This window comes from Euwallacea fornicatus, chromosome 18 (genome assembly GCF_040115645.1).
Source record: "Euwallacea fornicatus isolate EFF26 chromosome 18, ASM4011564v1, whole genome shotgun sequence".
Classification (NCBI taxonomy): Eukaryota; Metazoa; Arthropoda; class Insecta; order Coleoptera; family Curculionidae; genus Euwallacea; species Euwallacea fornicatus.
The window spans coordinates 3,487,278-3,508,287 of NC_089558.1; the positions used below are offsets into that span (position 1 = coordinate 3,487,278).

The following is a 21,010-nucleotide window of genomic DNA, read 5'->3' on the forward strand; positions in this document are numbered from 1 at the left end:
CACAAAATATTCTTAGGGAATGAGGAATTAAACTTTTAAATTTTCTAAAAATGTTTTTGCATAATAAATAGACCTGCAATAATTTTTTTTCTCGCAACCGAAGCAAGATACGACGAAAATTCAAAAGAAGAAATGTTGTATTTTTAGCTGCTTCACCTCAAACAAATATCAAAATTTAGTTAAGGTCCGTGGCGTATATTTGTTTATCAATAAATTTGGTTAAGACCCCTCCGCGCAACTGGCCTTAATAATTTCAACCAAATTAGGGACAAATCAGCCCCTTATTACTACAAAGAACGCTACCAAATTAAAAAAAGTTGAATTAGTTTTTAAAACCCGGTATTAAAAAAAAGGAACACCCTGTGTCCTGGAAATCACACATTTTTGGACGTATGCTTATAGCAATTTTCTTCCATACAATGACCTGAGAAATTATCCCCTTGAATATTGCCGCGTCTTTTCAAACACCTTGTATATTGGGCAAAACCTAGGCGATTTTCTGCACTTGGAGGGTGGTTTAGATACATGTAGTTTCACATCCTAGTTCACTCCGAGATTTTAAGTTCTGAAATTTGATAGCCTGTGCACTTCCGAAAATTTCGACTATATACAGGGTGATTAAAATTCACTTTGACAAATCTCTGCCGTGGGTCGAAAATTGACTGGATTTTTGAATAATCGAAGAAATTTGGGTGGATTGCTTCCTATACCTATATTCCCAATTTGCTTTCAATGGAGGTAAATAACTCCATTTTGCTCAAGCACAATTAATTCCAACCGCCGACCGAAACCAGAGTTATTAACCTAGCCGGAAACAAGGAAACGTGGTGTGCTATACTGGTCCGAAAATGGCCAATTACTACTGTCGAATTAACATGTTCCATGTTACGGAACAAAAAGCGCTCTTAATTCATTAACCAACTTTGTCTTCGGCAGAAATACGATTTTAACGAGCCAGTTAAGTGAATGATGACCAGTGTTGTAGATTAATATGCAATCTAAAAGCGCTTACTGAATGGAGTTAAATTTTTGAAAGCGTACGCTTAATTATTGTTTCATGACTAAAAGCTCTTGTCAGTAGGCGTTTAAAAATCTGAGCAGAATGCTTTTGTACGTGTGTGTTTATAGAAAAGTATTTCCATTTCCCACGTAAACTATTAGTATAGTTGCCCGGCTGCATTTTATTGATCTAACCCAGGAATGCAGTAAGATGATTAGGTAGTCCCCAGCATGTTTCCCTTAGAGACCTTAAGATAAGGCCAATTTATATAAACGCTGCGCAATTTAGACTGCAGGGAATTTATTGGACTTCTCAAGCTTCAATCGCAATTTAATTTACTTTATCTGCAGGTCTTTCATTTGAGTCACAAGCCGCACGTTTGATCTTGCGTTGGCACTTTTAACAAAACTCTTTCTAGTTAACATTCTCACAAATTTCTAATAACTACTAATAAGCTTTTTCCAGGACATAAAAATCTTCGTTGACCTGCAAGTTATGCACACAATGCGCCCATATCGAGTCAATTACCAAACAATGGCTCGTTTAACAGTGATTAAAGGCATAACTGTCTGGTGTTAACAGGTCCTAATGCACGGAACCGAAATTTATAGGTGGGCCCTCTGGGACGAATGTTTCTTGCACTCTAACACCGGCATTCATTTCTTCCTGGTGATGGTCGATTTCGTTTATTAAGCTTTATGGTCGTGAAAGAGTTCAACGGGGAAATACCAATATTTTCGCAAATCTCAAACCCAGATCGTCGATACTTTGAGGGCTAAAGATTTTGAGGTCGAGATTTTGAAGACTAATTCTTACAATAAAAAAACACATTTAATGAGTCGTTTGCCGACCACTATAAGCCAACACCAACGTGTAAAATCTCCTTCAGTTTTCGAGATATGAGGTGGTTTACCTATTTTCTAGAGTTTTAAATGTGTATCCGAATGACGAGGTCTGAGAAAACAATTTTAAGACTTTTATCGTTCGATTTAAGTGTAAAATGGCGCTCCAAACACTTTCTGAAATTTTAGTGGAAATTTCGGGCGTGGCGCGTGTGGCATGAGCAATGATGGAACGGCGGGAGGTGCCCAGATGGTAGACATCTCGAGATTCTGTGGATTCTTGTGCCCATTTTGCGCCTCAGGAAGATGAATGGATGGGGATACTACGACCATGAATATCCCATGGTCGGAACCCAACTTAGACAATTTCAGTAAAAAACGTCAACTCAAATCGTTTTCTACCCACTTTTGAGTCGTAAAATCCTTTGGAGTCTATTGCAGTATTCGGGATAACTCTTACAAACTGAAAGTTGCGATTGGCAATTTCCTCCGTTGCCCCCTGTATTACTTACGCCCACCACCTCTTCTTTTTTAACTTGTGCGATGATTCGTCCAGTGACTCAACATTAAATGACGACATTGCATCGCCTGTGAATGAAAACACGTAACTGAATTACATCTTACGAGCCGCTAAACCATTCAATACGTTCCCCAAGGTAATTCCCTAATAACAGCTCCATGTCCAGTTGAAACGGTAAGTAACAGTTATCTTATGTCACGGACCGAGGACGTTGGAACTCATGCAAAATTCCTCAAACGTCGTCAATATTCGAAATTAATGAATTTACGCTTAGAATCGTCAGCATTGTGAGTGAAATCTGTTACGTATAAATACTGCAAACAAAACAGCAGGAAACTATAAACTTCTCTCCATCTAAATATTAATTAATTCCTGTAGCTTGCAGTTACATAGTGGTTGATTAAATCTCGGCGGAGTATAAAAGATTAATTACCATAGAAGCATACCTTTTATTGTAACGTAATCCGCGGCAATTAAAGCTAGATATAATAAGATCGAACAAGCGCTTTTTACCGCATTTTAACGAGAGTACGATTTATGTTGAGTACTTTTATCAATTGGGACATCGGAAACTGAAGAAATATTACTGGTAGTAGCCATCGTCCGAGCCATCTTCCTACCGAAACTTTAATTGAAACGTAAATAATTTACCTTCAAAGTTACGCTCTCCCCAGAGGCTTTGATCATGTCGATGATCTCCTCTCTATTACGATCCTCCACGGGGATTCCATTTACCTCCAAAAGTTTGTCTCCGGGGAGGAGACCAGTTTCGTTGTGGTGTTGAACCATGGTGCCAGGTTCGGCGAATATCACAGCCCGCATACTAACTCCACCTGTGAACAATGTTTTTTTCTTCAGTTTAAAAACGGCGAGAAAGGAAAAGGAATTGGTAGAATATGTTCATGACGGGAATATTGGAAAAAGGTCTTGGGAACAGAGATGCAATGGCTCACAGCTCAAATAATGCAGTCGATGTTAAGAGACGTTAACTTGTCACGGGCACAATATTTATTTTGAAAAAAGGACATAATAAAATTGATTTAATATCACTCTTTGGAAAGCACTTAAAGTAATATTTTGCCTCAGATGCGCCACACTTAGGTGACTTCTTTTATGAAATTATGTCAGATTTTTTTTTACCAATTTAAAATATCGCAGCGTAAATGACGTAAAACGCCCAATTATCAAATTAACGAGGGTAACCTATTTCTGTAAATTAATTTGGCATTGCTAATACTGGGCCGGTCCTCCATTCTCATCAATGACCGCCTGTAGGCGTCTCGGCATTGGATCTGCCAACTTTCTTGTTTCTTCTGGTGTAATGGTGCTCCAAGCTTCAATAATTTTTGATAAATAATTGCTCGTTATGTATTTTATTTTTTAATGTCAATCTCAAGTTTTTCAGGTACATTTAAATCTGGTAACTAGGCTGCAGTTTTAATACCATTGGGGCAGTTGTAAAGCAACCAACTGCGAGCCCGACGTGATATATGCTTGACTCATCGTGATAAAAGCAATAATTATTGTTAAATCCTAATTTTTGCGCCTTGGGTACAAGATGTTGTCTTAGTATGTGCAAATACATGTATTAGTTCATGACTTCTTCCATAAAATACCTATTCTTGCAGATGACACGCACCCCCAGTGGCATCAGTCCACTTCCACCGTGCTCCACCATAGCTTTGAAAATTTTTAAATTCAGGTCTTTATTAGACCTTTGCCGCACTGATATTTTCCATCCGACTCAAATAAGTAAATTTTGGTCTCATCAGCAAATATTACTGAATTCCAGCATTTTAAATCTTTACTAATGAGTTCTCTGACGAACTACAATTAAGCCCTCCTATGTCTTTGATTCGTAAACGGTTTATTTTTGGTAGTTCGACCGTGTATGTAATTTTTTCTAAAAATACGTTGAATAGCATCTTTTTCAAAAATGTCCTTTCAGCAGGACATACAATTTTGGACAACTCTTTTTTAGAATTATTGGTTATTTTTAATGCAGTAGAATTGATTTGTAATGAGCACGAGGTTATAATGAACGGACAAGAAAGTCCCATCCAAGTTCCTACAAAGCTAACGATTTTTTCTATTCGGCCATAAGGAACTCGGATATAACAAACACTCGGTGATAATACATCATATTTATTATTTTCTGGAGCTTTGAGCTCGGTTGTAACGCATCGTCGGGAGATACATCTGTAAGTGAACTGCTGGAGATATAAGCGAATGAGCCAAAAACCAGCACATTTCTGATTTTTGAGGAAATTAACTTAAATGAACATGAAGTGATTGATGAACACGTCGAAGTTGGTGAATATCGTAATGGTATTGACGTTGTTCAAATAACTGCCAATGATAAATATATTTTAGTGCCCACAGATCAAGGCGCCCTTTTTGCTTTGAAGACTTATCCAGAAACTGAACACTTCTTAAATGTGACAGACCTTGTGCAAAACAAAATACCTAAAGAGATTGAAGAACCACAAAGTGCAGAGTCTATTACGGACTTCTTTTCTAACTTAAGTTAGATTTTATACAAAATTTAGGTGGTTTTTTCCCAATTTTTGTTTCTTCTTTTTCATTTAATATGCACCTATTTGCTACAACGAAAAATTGTACAATTTGGTATTTGGTTAAAACAAAGATTTTGAATCAACAATCTTCCTCGGTCGCCTATAACAAAACTCCGCCTATAACGAACGACAGGCCAAGACCCTTAAAGGTTCGTGATGGCCAAGTTCAACTGTATTTTATTTGGGGGCCACCCGGAACTTAATCGCAATTCTTTTTTGACTGCGGAAAAGCTCGGTCACATTCTGAACAGTTGATGGACATCTGTTTACCATTTTGACTGTGTCCCTTGAACTGTATCCATTGCTGTAGTGGATCAGAATTAAGTTTATTGCACTAACCGTCGGTGGACGACCCATTCTTATGTAGTTTCGTTTAACTAATTAAAATTTGGTTTGGAATGTGAAACTAAGTTAAAACAATTACTAAATCAGTGCCAACATCTTATATGAAATTTGACACTTTTTGCACCGTTTTTTCTAAACCGCATCGTTTAATCTGTGATATTTAAATCTCACATAAAATTCCATAAATATTTATTGTTACTTAAGAGCGACATACATATCTGAGCAACATTTTTACTTATTTGCTTTTAGAACACTCATGTTAATTTAATGCCAGTATATTGTGTCTCTAAATAAGGGATGTTAGCTCTTTCCAATTCGGAATGCATCATTTAACCCTAGAACTGCACGCTGGGGTCTACATGATCCAAGCAACTGCATTTTATCTCAGGGCATGAGCAAATAAAATTTTGTAAAATTGGCAGCTTGCTGCAAATTTTATATTTACTTAGTTGCGTAGGATTGCATATTGTTTTAGTGCAATACAGGTGCAATACAGGTGCGTAGATCATTTAGTTACCTGTTGGAAGTGATTCATACAGAGCCCAATGTGCAGTGCACGACTGGTTTTATAATTCGGTATCTTTTATCTTCTGAAATAAATTACAGCAGACGTCGATAACGTAAACACGCGATGATGAAAACTTTGCGTTCGTGTAAACACAAAATTCGTACTGTGGGATCAAGAGGAAAGCGCGATAACGTAAACAATGTGTACGCTCGATGACGTAAATAGTTCTTGGCGACACACGAAATAAAGTCAATAATGATGGGAAAAGCAAAAAATTCGCACTCTTTTCAAAATTTTAATATCCCTGTTGATCGTGATCCATCAAAAACCGCTTGGATGACTAGCAGTGTATTCCTGAAATAGGTCCACAAGCGCTTTGTCCCAGGGGCATGGCAACGAATTTGTAATCACAAATGTTTTACATATTCATAATTTGAGTATTATTTCATTTGCAGGTAAAAAACTTCCTTAAAAAACAGAAACTTCCAATAATAGCGTTATTGCTAACACATAATGCACCAAATCATTCCCCAGAGCAACAACTGAGGAGTGAGGATGGGTCGCTCTTTGTCGAGTACATGCTGACGAATGTAACTTCATTAATTCAACCCGTGGACTAGAACGTACTAAGACTCAGCAAACTGTACAACTGAAAATTTCAAGTTTCGTCTATCTTACCAAAAAATCCTGAAGACATATCTCTGGCTTTGAAAGAGGCGACATTACGATAAGTTGTTTTAAATTTGCATATGGCCTAGAATGCAATTAAATAGCAAATCATTCAAAAATATTGGACAGTCACTTCAGTACCAACCATCAAGCTGAAGATGGTGTTCCCTTAAGCAGATTTAGGGAACAATTGCGATCCAATGCTGAGGTTCTTGTGAGTGCGTCATTGGACGTTCTTGATTTATTGAAAATAGTGAATCTCAACGTTGTTTGCGCTTCACTTGATATTAATTTATGGAACAAAGATAAGCAGATGAATAATGTTAATAAAGACGAAGATGTGGACAGTAAGGACGATGAGGACGTTCCTATTGAAGTTAGAAGTGTTATGGCTGACTCACAAGTTATACAAGTTTTTAATCAAGTTTTAGATTAGGCTGAAAGGAAAGAGGTATCATACACGGACACTTTAGTTCTTCGTAAATTCCGGGCGCAGGCATTGGAAAATAATGCTAAGCACCGATTTACGTAGACTAAGATTAGGGATTACTTTTCTTCTAATTAAAAAATACTTATCGCTATTACAATATTTGTTTATTTTGTTATATACAGGGTGGCCTCAGATGCGGTTGCCACTACCACGCATGTACCAAATTTTGCATTTTTCAAGAAAAAGTTACTCTTCATAAAAGTTTTTACTCGTTCCAAAAGCACCTTTTATTTTAAGAAAAAATGATTTTCTTATGCGGGGAGTTTGGAATCTTTCAAAATATGGTTTTGACTTAAGAGTAAACTAACTTTATTTCTTATATATATATATAACCGATCTTTATTTCTCAAGAAATAGGCTATCGACCGATTGGTCTTTCCGCCTGTGTGTGTACATTTGATAGAGAAGAGAAAAGGAAATTTGCTTAACAGTAAAGGATAGTAATAATTAACAATAAAAAAAATGAAAATAAAAAGAAGGGTGGTATTAGGTTAGGTTTTCTAACAAGGAGGCAGCTGGGAAAAGATAGCGGGATTGTCTGTTTGGTCTTGTTAGGCACAGTGGGTTCAGTATGTTCCAGTTATGAGGATTGTTTTTCCATTTGGTCTGTAATTGTCTGAGTCTTTCCGTTATTCTTGTCATCCGTGTCCGTTCATAGAGGAGTTCGTTGGATAGGTTGTGTAAGGGGTTTGAGGGATTTCTTATCTTGGTGATCAGTCTAAGTGCTATTTGTTCCGTGGTCTGTATATGCTTTCTGGTTTTGTCGGTAGCGTTTGCTCTGAGAATGTGTCCGTAGTCAAGCAGCGGCCTACAAATGGCTTTATATATTTTGGTTGCTGTTCTGGTACTGATTCCCTTGTTCTTGTATGTGAGTGCTCTAAAGTGCTTTGTCCTTTTTATAATTTCAGTCCTCGCATTTTGTATGTGTTTCGTAAATTTCAGCTTATTGTCTATTGTTATTCTCAAATATTTTATGTAGTGTCTTGGTTCAGTCCTGTGACCGTCCGCCATTATTGCCGGTGAGTTGTCTTTAATTTGATAATTTGGTATTATCAATTGGTTTTTAGTGGCGTTCGGTATTAGTCGCCATTTGTAGAACCACGCCATAGTGTTGTCCGTTAGTGTTTGTAGTTTTGCTACGGTTTTCACGGTAGTTTTGTCGTGTGCAATCAATGCCGTATCGTCCGCGTATTGTAGTATGTATGCAGTTTTGTCGATGTGCTTTTTGTCTAGCCGATTGTGGTTGTATATGTCATGGCAATAGACGTTATAAAGAAGGGGGGAGAGTGGCGATCCTTGTGGAAGCCCTTGTTCGGGAGAAAAAGGAAAGGAGAGAGTGTTGTTAATGCGTACTTCCAATTGTCTGTTTTCGAGTAGATTTTTTATTATTTTAAGTAGGTACGTTAGTGTTTTAAGTTTGTATAGTTTGTATAGTAGACCTTTGTGCCAAACACTGTCAAATGCTTTGTTAATGTCCATGAATAAACTTTATTTCTTATTTTTAAGCAAAATGTAACTTGTAAAAGTTCTTTAGAATTACTTTAATAGCGAAAAACCAAATTTTTTTTTGGATTTTGGTGATGATTTTGACCTTTTCTGTGGCATCAAGTCAATAATTAATAGCGTGGTTGCATCACCTCCATTATGAGTTTTTCTTTGCCGCTTTACGTTTTTCATATCACCAATCCGACCTGTTTTTTTTTAGTAGAAGTTTTTTTAAATTCTGTTCACTAACTTGTAATTTAAGATATTTTTGGTGCAATATTTCAATAGCAATACGACAAAAAATATCACCAATGCCATAGTACTTAACCAAATAAATTTGATGCTTTAAAGTGAGCATTTCTGCATCAAAATTAAAGAAGTGTGGCTTATTTTTTGAAATGACGAGAGTTATGTTTAGAACACCTGTTAAAACCTGCTTATCAGTTATTTACATGTACTTATTTGCCTACGCAGTAGCAGTAGCTTCTTTAGTTCGCTTAAGAGTTATTTATCAATTTCAAAATAGAAACAATTGAAATATAAAATTTTGACTACTAAAGTAGTTCTAAGCAACTTATTCGAGTAACATTTTGCTTAAAAATAAGAAATAGAATTAGTTCACTTTTACGTCAAATCAATTTTTGGAAGATTCCGATTTCCCCGTATAAGAAAATCGTTTCTTCCAGCATGAAAGGTGCTTTTGGAACAAGCAAAAAACTTTTATGAAGAGCGACTTTTTGTGCAAAAATATAAAATTTAGTCCATTTGTGGTGTAGGAAACCCCATTTGAAGACACCCGGTGTATATACAGGGTGTTCCGTAAGTTAACGACATTTCTTGAAGGGTGAATAGGACAACTCAAAATAAATCGATTTAACTAAACTTAGCTTAGTCCAAAAGTTGATAATAATCGAGATAGAGCGGGTCAAAGGTGAAGAAATAAATCACATTTTCTTGAATACGTCTCCCCTACTTCGAACTAATTTCGTAAAATTTTGTATTCGGGAATTTCTTGAGATGATAAATTCATATTTATTGATGATTTAGGTTCTAAAACGTGCCACTGGCGACCATTAGGACTCATTTAAACTGCCAAAACTTTTTTGTGCTACGGTGTATGTCATTTTGGACTAGATAAATATTTTCTATCAAGTTTCCTGCTTAAAAAGGTATACCCTATTGAAGTCGCTAAAAGACACAGTTTCCACGAAAAAAGCATCTAAAGCTGATGATGCACGAAAAAAATTTTTTTCTATTAATTTTTAAATAATTATTTGCTATTTTAAATTTTAGTAAATATATTGCAAATTTACTGCAGAAGACCCTATGTCTCGGCGATTATCAACTTTTGTATTAAGGCAAGTTCAGATAAATCGACTTATTTTGATTTGGCCTATTCACCCTTCAAGGGATATCGCTGACTTACGGGACACCCTGTATATATACATTAAACGTTTTTTTTAATAAATCGTTCGTTATTTAAATCATGTTCGCTAATATAAACATTTTAATAATGTGAACCATACTTGGTTTAAATTAGTTTACATAATCGAACATCTGCTGTAATTGTAAATACCGAATAATTATTATTCTTTATATTTTTGTAATGAACTTACACTCGTAATAATTATTATAAATTGGTTGTCTTAGATGAATAAGGTTTAATTAATGTTGCGTTATAGAAATGTTTATTTCGGCGTAGACGATTCATGCATCATCTATGATAGTAGAAACAGAGAGACCGATAGTAATGGTTGGTAGAAGTGTGATTCGAACCACGTAAGATTTTGTGATTCATTCGGTTAAGACTTTTGTATGAATAAAGACGTGCCGCATTTTTATCGTTTGTAACCCTTCTTTGTATGTACAATGGCTACGTCGAAGTATGAAGACAACCGACCGTTGACTGATGAACAATAACAAGAGGAAGCTCTACGACTGTAGGATAATGAAGACTTTAACATCCATTATAATAGTTTCGACACCCAGGAAGACAATTTAGAGGAAAGGCCCCATCAAGGTCAAAAAAGTTGAGAAAAGCAATACTCTAATATCATTGAAGAAAGCGACCACGAAGAAAGTGTCAACGATAATAGCGATGAATAGGTGCCACTTAGCAGTGTTATAAAAAGAATGGCAAATCCTGCTAGTTTGCTGAGAAGAAAGGGCCACAGATGAGGAACAGTGGTATCTTCCAGACAAGGCCGTGTAAGAGGTTATAATTCAGCACTTTTTTAAGCGGTTCTAAAGGAACAGCGCAAAATGCCAGATCTTCAAAGAGAGCATGAATTTTATTGTTTAGTGACGCTATTATAGAAATAATTATACGTCATACAAATGAAGAACTTGTAAAAAAATCCTCTGATGTTGCACCTCAAAGTTACATTCCACCAATATCTAAAGTAGAACTCGAAGCATTCATTGGCCTGATGTATATATCGGGTGTTTTGCAAACATATAATTGTAATATAGATGGTTTGTGATCACCGGTATTTGGGAATAGTATATTGCGTGAGATGGAAAAGAAAATACCCCGAAAAAATGGTTTCTTTTTAATAGTTTTTGGTACGCACGTTCGTATATGGGAACACAAAAAACCATTAAATTTTCAACCATATTTATCAATATATTAACGAGTCCTCAGGAATTTTAGGTTTTCTTTTCAATATAAAAATTGCAATAAAATATCAACAATATAACTGGAAAATATTATTTATTGGTGTACAATATGCTTAGAAAGTGCTTTTATATCAATCAAATACGCCCAGACGCAGAATGAAGTGAAATTTTCATCAATTGAGCGAGTTTGAGAGAAGTCGAATAGTGGGTCTACGAGAGGCTGGTCGGTCATTTAGGGAAATCGCCACTAGACCGAACCGTAGTATCAGACATGGTTCCAAAAAGAACAAACAGGCAAAAGGAGAAATACTGAACGATCCCGAAGAACTACAGAGCGCCAAGATCGCTGCCTTCGAATAATGGCCTTAAGAGGTATGTTCGTCTCTTCGAGGACGCTGGCGGATCAGAGATTTGCTGAATATAGAAGGTATGGAAGGTCCGTTAAGATTCAAATCACTTAAAGCCACATAAGAAGTTTTGGACTGATTTCCTATCTTCTCTATCTTGTGTTACTCCTCACTTTCGACCATCGACTGCAGTAGTGCAGATAACGGACACATTTGAATTTGGAACGGAAAAATGTCGTATTTAGTGACAAATTCAGATTTTGTTTGGGTATGCATGATGGTCGGACAAGAGTAAAAAAGAAGACAAGGTGAAAGACGGGATCCTCGGTTTACAATACAGAGACGTGTCCATCAGACTGTTGGGGTAATGGGTTAGAGTGCTATTGCATATGGTACCAAGTCAGCTTTACTTTTCATCACAGGCAGTATGACAGCCCAACAATACATCTAAGAAATCCTGGATCTTATGTCGTGTTTTATCTGGAAACTCTTGTTAATCCAGTTTTCCAGCAAAACAATGCACGACTGCATGTGACTAGAATGGTTGTGGACTTCATTCAAGAAAATAAACTCAATTTGCTCCCTTGGGCACCTCGATCTCCAGCCCTCTCCGATTAAACATGTATGGGATACTGTAGCTAGAAGGTCGCATAATTTACCCTATCCCCCACAAACGCTAGCGACGTTATGTCATGCCGTCCAGTTACTCTGAAATAAGATGCCCCAAGAGGACATTAATCACCTCATTAGATCAATTCCTAGACGTGTACAGGAATGTATAAGACACCGTGGAGGTCAACAAATTATTTATTGTTTTTTAACAATAAAATTTATTCAATTTTTTTAATGAAGTATTTGTTTTAGCGTAAGAAATATGTATACCAAAAATAATTTAAATGAAACCATTTTTACGTGGTGGTCTCTTTTCTATATAGTGTATATACAGGGTGTCCGGAAGTAACCCTGGGAATGTATTGACTGACACTATCAACAATTTTAATTTTTTTTCCTCTAATGGAGGCTCCAAATCAAAATTCAATAAGAGATAAAAAAAAAAGTTGCATAACTGACTGGGAATTTCATTAAAAAAAACCAATCGACTGCATGAGCGAATGAAAAAGTTCTGGTGTATTTAACATTCGACCTTGTAGCAGTTGATCACTACCCCTGGTGGTTTTACCATAATAAGCCCCGTCGAATGTGCCCCGAGAAGCAGAAAGATTATACACCAAATTTCGTAGCAATCCATTTAGCCGTTTTGGACTTATCTGCAAAACTTTAAAAAAAAGTGAGACTTTAAGAGCTTTTATCTCCAGAAGGAGGCAATTTCGTATATAAGTATATCACCATGAATGGATATATTTTTTACCAAGGAGTATGTGGTTAAGCGTTGACCCCCTCATTCTGGAACATCCTGTATAATAAGAATTTTTTTTTAACCTCTAGAATCACCTCCTAAAATATTTCAACGTTATTTCGGACACCCTGTATATCGTCCAACAATGTCTCAGCAAAGGTTTCGCTTTTTATTGAAATACTTACGGTTTGATGACAAAAACGGCAGAAAGCTACGAAAAAGTTTAGATGCTTTCGCGGCAATTCTAGAAATATGGGACATATTTATCAACAATTGTAAGGAGTATCATAGACCTTATGAATATTGTACGATAGACGAGCAGTTGGTAAGTTTTCGTGGTAACTAAAAGTTTCGTATTTATATGGCAACCAAGCCAGGTAAATACGGTATAAAGGGATGATGTCAAACAATTCTAAAACCTTTTGTATGGTTCAGGCATTTCCTTACATTAGAATAGTAACTTGAGATAATAACGAACCCGTTCCTGCTCAGCACGTTCAAAAGCTTTCAGAACCAATCTACAATACCAACCGTAACGTTCACTATCCATAATTTGTTCTCATCAATACCTTTTGCCGAAGATTTGTCTAATAATTACCAGTTAACACTTGTTGGGACTTTACGGAAAAATAAAAAAGACATTCCAGCCGAATTTTTACGAAAAAGGAAATAGGGATTTCGTTATTTGCCTTTGATAAAATTAAACCACTAGCTTCCTACACTGCGAAAAAAATGTATAAACGTATTCCTCTTGTTAACAATGCACCATAACAATGGTGTAAATAACACAATAGAAAAACCGATAATCATCCATACCTATAATGAAACAAAGGAGGGCACTGATAGTTTTGAACAGCTCTGCCATTCCTATGCAACTAATAGGAAAACTAGATGTTGGCCCCTCAGAATGTGATTCAATATGCTGGATGGCAGCGGTACAAATGGAATGGTTCTGAATTCACTGTCCAATCCAAAATGGAAAGAAAAAAAATTATAATTGGAGAGTATTCCTAAAAGATCTTGGGATTTTGGCTTTGATAGAACCCCACGTCTATAAAAACGACTGAAAATTCTCAAACTGTGAAAATCAGTTCGTTTCAGAGTTGAAGAAATTTTTGAAATCGGCAAGACAGAAATCCAAAATAATGCATATACAGGGTGTCTCTAAAAGGTCTGTGCAAAATTGTACCACAGATTTCTGAAAGTATAATTTTTTCGTGTTTATGTTTGGTATCTAAGTTTTCAAGTAATTTGTAATCTATTTTTAAGTTTTGATTTTTTTCGATCCAAATGTAAGAATAGATATGTAGTACTTTAAAATTATTGTTCAAGACATGCAGCGAACTTTAAGCTTCAAATATCTCAAGAATGAAGCCTCGTAGAGATTTTTAACAAGAGACCTTTTTCCCTTAAAAAATATAGGAAAACACAAGTTTAGTCTTAATAAATTTTATACCGGGTGATGAAAAAGTTATGCCCTTTTAAAGAGGGTTCATCGAGCGCTGACAACGCCCTCTACATTGTGCATCGAAAATGTAAACGGATTCTGATTTCTTATCCCCAACAACCGTCCGATACGACATTTTGTGCAGATAGCAGCATTACCAACCAAGAAATAAATTTTTTTGTTTTTTTTTGTTTTCACTTTGACACCCTATATTTCGAAAACCGTCCACTTTTGGACTAAGGTAAATTGGGTTAAATTGTCATGTTTTGACCTCAGAAATCTGTGGTAGAATTTTGTACAGACCTTTTAGAGACATCCTGTATATTGGCTAAACGAATTAAATGTAAAATTTTGTGAAAGAACCAAAGGCAAAAAAACAAGTTTGTATGAATTGGTGTCGTAACACCTATTGCAGAGCATAGACCAAAATTATATAAACTGCAGGACCAGTATTTTAAAAACTGGCTAAAAAAACTGAATGACCTTTGAGATTATTCTAGTTTTTTTTATTGCCCTTTATGTTCCCTATATTCTCTTTTTGTATTTTTTTTTTATTTTAGAAGTATTACGATTTTTTTTATAAATCATTTAAAGTGTTGTACTTTTACGTTATATTTTTAAATAATTAAATTTAATCCAATATGTAGATTTTTTTATCACAACGACTTTACATATACACTCAGTCAAACTTATATGGAATCACCCAGTACTTTACTGAAAAGTGTTTTTACTGATTTGTTTTTGCATTCAAATAAACAAATGTTGTATTTATTGATAAACAACGTTTAGTTCAATAACATATTAATGTTAGTACATCGGTAGTATAGACTTTATTAATTTAGAAGTCATGTCTCAGGTTTTCTCATTTGAATTTTTTGTTTTTAACCGCCTTAAAATGCCTTTTGTGGGATTACATGATATACGGAGAGGAAGAATAATTGTCTCAGTGAAGCTGGGTATGTCCCAAAGAACCGTTGCTCGTACAGTTGCTATGTCGCAAAGGGCGGTTTCAAAAACTCATTCAAGGGTACTTAGAATTGGAAACATTGCAAAACAGACCAAGAAGAAGTCGCCAAAACGTTACTACAGATCGACAAGACCGATTTTTAGTGCAAATAACTGGAACAAATCCAACGGTAACAATTCCAGAGCTTCAAAAGCAATTTCTACAAGTGACAGAGATACGCGTATCCGTGGAAACGATTAGAAAACGACTTCGAGCTAGAGAATTATTTAGTCAAAGGCCACTAATAGTCCCCAAATTGACGAGATAACATAAACGCGATAGATTAAATTGGTGTTTGCAGCACCAAAATTGGACAATGGACGAATAGCAAAACGTCCTGTTTTCGGACGAAACCAGGATTGGTCTTAGATCTGATAATCGGCGATTCCATGTTTTAAGAGGCCGTAGAAGGCAAACCAGGCTCCAAACTGCCCGATCTGTCCCAAAATATAAAGGGGGAACAGTAATGTTTTGGGGCGGCATAACTATTGAAGAAAAAAATTCCTTTAATTCCCATTCTACCCACCTTAAATGGACAGAAGTTCGTAGATTTGGTGCTCCGACCAATGATAACAACTTGGACAGGTGCTGCCGGAGAGAATTTTTATTTATGCACGACAATGCCCCACCGCATACCAGTAGAGTCGCGAAAAATACCTTGAAAACGGAAGGTATCGGAGTTTTAACATGGCCTGCTTATTCTCCAGACCTGAATCCCGTAGAACAGTTATGGGACGTGATTAAAAGAAAGGTTAGGGCTCGTTAACACAATCTGGGAAATACACAAGAACTGATACAAGTAGTTCTTGAAGAATGGAGAAATCTTCCTCAAGAAAAAATTGACGGCCTTTTAAGAAACATGCCCCGTCGCATTCGTTCTTGCATTGAAGTTAGAGGTAGAAATACAGATCACTAAAACGCCTCAAAAGGTCTATAATTTCATTTATAATTTAAATTTCTTATAAATCTTGCTTTTACAAAATGAGAGCGTTTAGTTTGTTTTCATTATTACATACAGAATTGTTTTTTTTCTTTGAATTCTTGCAATATAAATATTTTTTCAACCTAATCTTTAAATTTCTAGCACATAATTTCCACCAAAAATCATTTCTTTGCAAAATACTCGATGATTCCATACAAGTTTGACTGAGTGTATTTATCGGTGAGTACTAGTCTAAATCAAACTATGTTTTTTCCATTAAGTGTAATTTTGCATAGCCTTTGTGCTGGTTAATAGAGCCCCAGTGTGCAGACTACGGCTCAAAAATTAAGTGTGAAGTTCCAGGTTTAAGCTGTGATCAAGTGTACATATATAGTGTGTCCCATTAAACCTATTATTCTGAATTTATCACCATTTTCTTTGTGTCATATGTGGAAAGTTGTATTTGAACACTTATCACGAGTGAACGTTGAGGTTTACTTATGGAGAATTACACGGGTGCACGACGCATAAATATTGTGAAAATCAACTACCCAAGTGAAAATTTTCACGGAGACTCTTGGAAAATGTCGTGGCATTTTCGATCACCATAATACACTTTTTCACAATACAATGGTCCGATTAAACGACATTTGAAGCGATCCAGTTCAAGTCCAAAAGAGATTTGTCCATGATCATCCAGCTCGGTCTAATAAAAAACATTCCAGCAATTAGTAAGTATTGCCCAGAATCCTTCCACTTGAATTCGACATTGTTCTTAAGAATTGGGCATTCGCATAGCAGTTTACAGTGAAATTTGACTAAAAATCTGCATTTACGAACTTTCAACATTCAATTGACACAACATTTAAAACCTATAGAAATGCAGAGCGCCGAACGGTCACAGAATATATGTAAGAACAACAACAAGCGAATGGTGATTTTTTTTTAAAGAAAATCACTTTCTCTGATTAAGTACATTTCCAACTTGATGATTACGTCAACAACAAAATTGTCGCATTTGAGTAGCTGAAAATCTAAGAGTAAACCTGCAATGTCCTAAACATCCACCAGGAAGCACTATTTGGTACGCATTTTGGATTGATAGAATGATTGGACCGTTCTTCTTCGAGAATACGACTAACAGTGTCGTCACCGTCAGAGACGATCATTATAGCGAAATTACAACCAACATCTTCTCGACTAAAATTGCTGCAATGGATCTCATGAACATGTGGTTTCAACAGAACGACATAGCCTGTCACACAACAACCGAAACAATTAAATTATTAAAGACAAAATTTCAAGAGAGTTATCTCGTGTCAGAGCGATGTGGTGTGGCCTCCACAACCCTACGATTTGGTGCTGCTGGATTTTTTTTTGGGGGTTTTTTGAACAGGAGCGCATATGTCAATAATCCAAGAACAATTCCTGAGCTAAATGACAAGATTCACAGCACCATTCATGAAATTGAAATGTCACTATACCAAAATGTAATCGAAAATTTCGTCAAGTGAATCAACTGCTACCATCAGTCAAGTCATAAGGGGCTATTTATCAGAAATTGTGTTCCATCGATTATATATGTAACTATACACTTTATTGTAATAAACATGTCTGAGGTATCAACTTTTTAAATAAACACTACGTTTTTTTCCAATTTTAAAATATCCGGTCTTAATGGAACACCTTATATAAACGTGGAAAATGAATGGAAATGTAAAAAATTGTAGTAAGCATGACGGGTTGTGTACATGACAGTGAAGTACATCTCAGCACATCGATTGCATTTTTATATTTTTGCTCTATTATGGCACACTTTTTCCGCATGATTGTTCCTATCCCATTATTTCCCCTCCCCTTTTATACTCCCGCTCCACCATTAACTTCCCCATTATCCCCTTCCTTACCTTCCAAAGATTTTCCACTGAACCGCTCCAGCACCATCGCCCTCCTCAAAGAGAATCCAAAATCACTCCTTGGAGGTTTCTGCCGTTGCACTATCAAAGTCCTCGGCTTCGGCAACACTATGGGAACAATTTCCGGTAATGGCAGCTCAATTTCGTCGAAATTTGAAGTCCGCGACCATCGATGGAACCCTTGAGACTCCCCCACGGGGCTCAACGAAAAGGGCGGGGTCGCGAAGGAACTATTCGTGGTATCAGTTAAACTATCCGCACTTGGCGACGTAGAAGTAATAACCATCAACTGGCTGCTCATGCCTTTGCTTACACTACAACTAAACCCATTCTGTCCAGGTACGTTTTGGTAAGTTATCAGTTCATTCTGCAACGTGTTTCTGACTAAATCCACATGGTCCCCGTTGTGATGACCATTAAGGCTATTGGAACTATCTTGGGTAAGGGTAACTTTGGGTGCCTTCAAGATACCCCGCTTGGGGGGTTTTGGAGGTAGTGGGGGTACGTTCTTTTGATTCAGAGAGTTGAGGCTCGTTTCCGAGCTGTCTGACTGGGTGTAAGCACTCTCGAAATTGTTGATTTGGCTGGGAGAGCCGGGTATTAGAGGGGAATCGGTTCGTTCCAGACTGGCCAGAAAATCAGCTGTGTAGTCTGCGGTTATTCCGGAGGGGAGCTTTTCTTTGTCTTTGCGGCGACCGCGGAGTTTGAGAGATCTTCTGACCTGGAAATGAAGAGGATGGTAAGACGCAATTAGAAGTTAAAAATACAAAATTACACAACTGAAAAATATGAAAGCAAGATTCAATTATCGAAGGTTAATAAAAAGCTAAGAATTTAATCTTTCTTTTCTTAATTGTTTGTTGCTCGCTCCTATATCTTATCTAAAGTAACTTTAGGTTTGTTTGCTTATTTAATAACGTAGAAGTCATGCCATCTTCATCTCCGTTGTTCACAGTTTTAAGGTCACTCGCATTTGAGAGCAGCGAGTTTCATTAAGTTTCCATAAAATGTCTTCAGAATCCAATGTTAATTCATGACCTTCTGAAGTAAACTCCGCAATTTTATATCAAGTCTTGCTATACCTTAATTTTTATCTAACTCTACTGCCCGTCATTAAGTATATTGACATCGAAACCTATCAATTATGGAAATCCTAGAATTCCACCTCCGAATTAGGTAATTTCCACATTCTACAGAAATATAACAAAATCAGTTACACCACTTGCAGCAATATCCTCAGTAATAAATCAGTCCGATGACTGAATTCTAATCGAAATATTAACAGTTTTTCAGCCTATTTACCTTGAGATTTGATCAAGTGTATAATGTGTTTATTGATATTTGCTAGTCTGTATTTAGTTATTCTTGAGCAAATACATGGTACGGGAGTCTAGGAAGAACCTCACCCAGATCTATGCGGCTGAGATGACGCCACATTATGAAGGATGTAACGCATGGCTGGTTGAATAATAGAAATACTTGCTGAAATATATCTCGTTCTTCCTTGTTTTGGTTATTCGACGCTATGAAGGATAAAAATTTTTTTAACAGAGTATAAAAATCACGTTTCTATCTTGTAAAATTTCGTTTTTGTTCCATTGTCCCGTAAAGTTTTTATTCTCTTTTGGTGTATTTATTGTTCCCTTTTAATTTGAAATTTTTGCATTCTATTCATTTTCTTCTTATCGACGTTGTTTTGCGAAATTTTTACTAAATTGACTTCATTTCTCTTTTATTTCCCTATATTTTTTGTTTTATGCATTAAGTTTCATCATTATGATTTTCCCCTCTCTATAGTCTGCTTCCCTATTCTCCTACATGTCCATATACCAATTAACAGGATTATTAACCGCACTCTTTGTCCTACATTCTAGACTAGCCATTTAATTTAATTAATCTGATCGAGTCTGGGGGCACCCTGCAGTATATTTAACAATTAGCCCACAATTCCATTACACTCACATTAAATTGTTTAGTTACATCATAGAGACCACAACAGACGTGTTACAATGTTTATAATACGCCAAACCCACAATAAGCAAATACCTGAGCAGCAAGTGCACTTTCCATTACAATTAGCATTTTAAGTCTGCATTATTTGCTATTTACCAGCTTTAAAGCACAGTTAGGAAAAATTGCGTTAATACTATTAAATTATGTAACAGACGGTAAAATTACTTTATGAATTACTAATTGAAATCAATAACTGTTATTAAACAATTTTATCCATTGCGTATTGAGAATTATGTGACCCTCCGGGGACTAAAGTCCTACATATGTATATATATTTAAATTTAAAATTTACTGCGTCACATAGAAAAGGAGACCACCATAAAAATACTTTAATCTAAATCATTTTTGCTATGAGTGTTTCTTATAATAATATATTATACATAAGAACATCGCTAAAAAATTAAACAATTTCGATGGTTAAAACCGCGAACAAACTTAATATGTTGGCCTTCCTCGTTGTTTTATGCGCTCCTGGACACATCTAGGCATCGAATCAATGAGATGGTCAACTTCCTTTTGAGGGACTATGTGCACGGCATTTGTGAGTTTATATGCTAGAGTTTATGGAGAATAAGGTAAATTTTGTAACCTTCTACCCACAATATCCCAGACATATTCGATTGGTGATAGGTCTGGAGACTGGGGTGGCCAAGGTAACAAATTGATTTCCTTTTGTTCGAAGAAATCCATAGAAACACCGAAACCACGTGTGGTCGTGCATTACCTTGTTGAAAAACCGGATTGCGAAGCGTTCTGAGGTAGAGCAGAAGATACTGCTCCAAGGCTTCTCGGATGTACCTTTGAGCGGTCATATCGCCTTTGATGAAAATTGAAGGTGACCTGCTACCATGCCTGGCTATAGCACTCCACACCATTATCCATGTAGTGTGGTGAACGTGTCTCTGGACTGAAAATTGAATATTCTGCTTTGCACATCGTCGCCTTCTC

General features: G+C 36.3%; 1 protein-coding gene across 2 annotated transcripts in view; it reads right to left on the reverse strand.

Annotated features, from left to right (window-relative positions):
* Mhcl (Myosin heavy chain-like) overlaps nt 1–21,010 on the reverse strand; it is an 83,923-nt gene that overhangs the window by 59,848 nt on the left and 3,065 nt on the right. For both annotated transcript variants that reach the window (XM_066292634.1, XM_066292633.1), the window contains exons 3-4: nt 18,041–18,770; nt 3,014–3,195 (exon numbers count right to left, since the gene is read on the reverse strand). In XM_066292634.1, the coding sequence (XP_066148731.1) occupies nt 3,014–3,195; nt 18,041–18,770 (912 nt within the window). The remainder of the gene's footprint in view (nt 1–3,013; nt 3,196–18,040; nt 18,771–21,010) is intronic.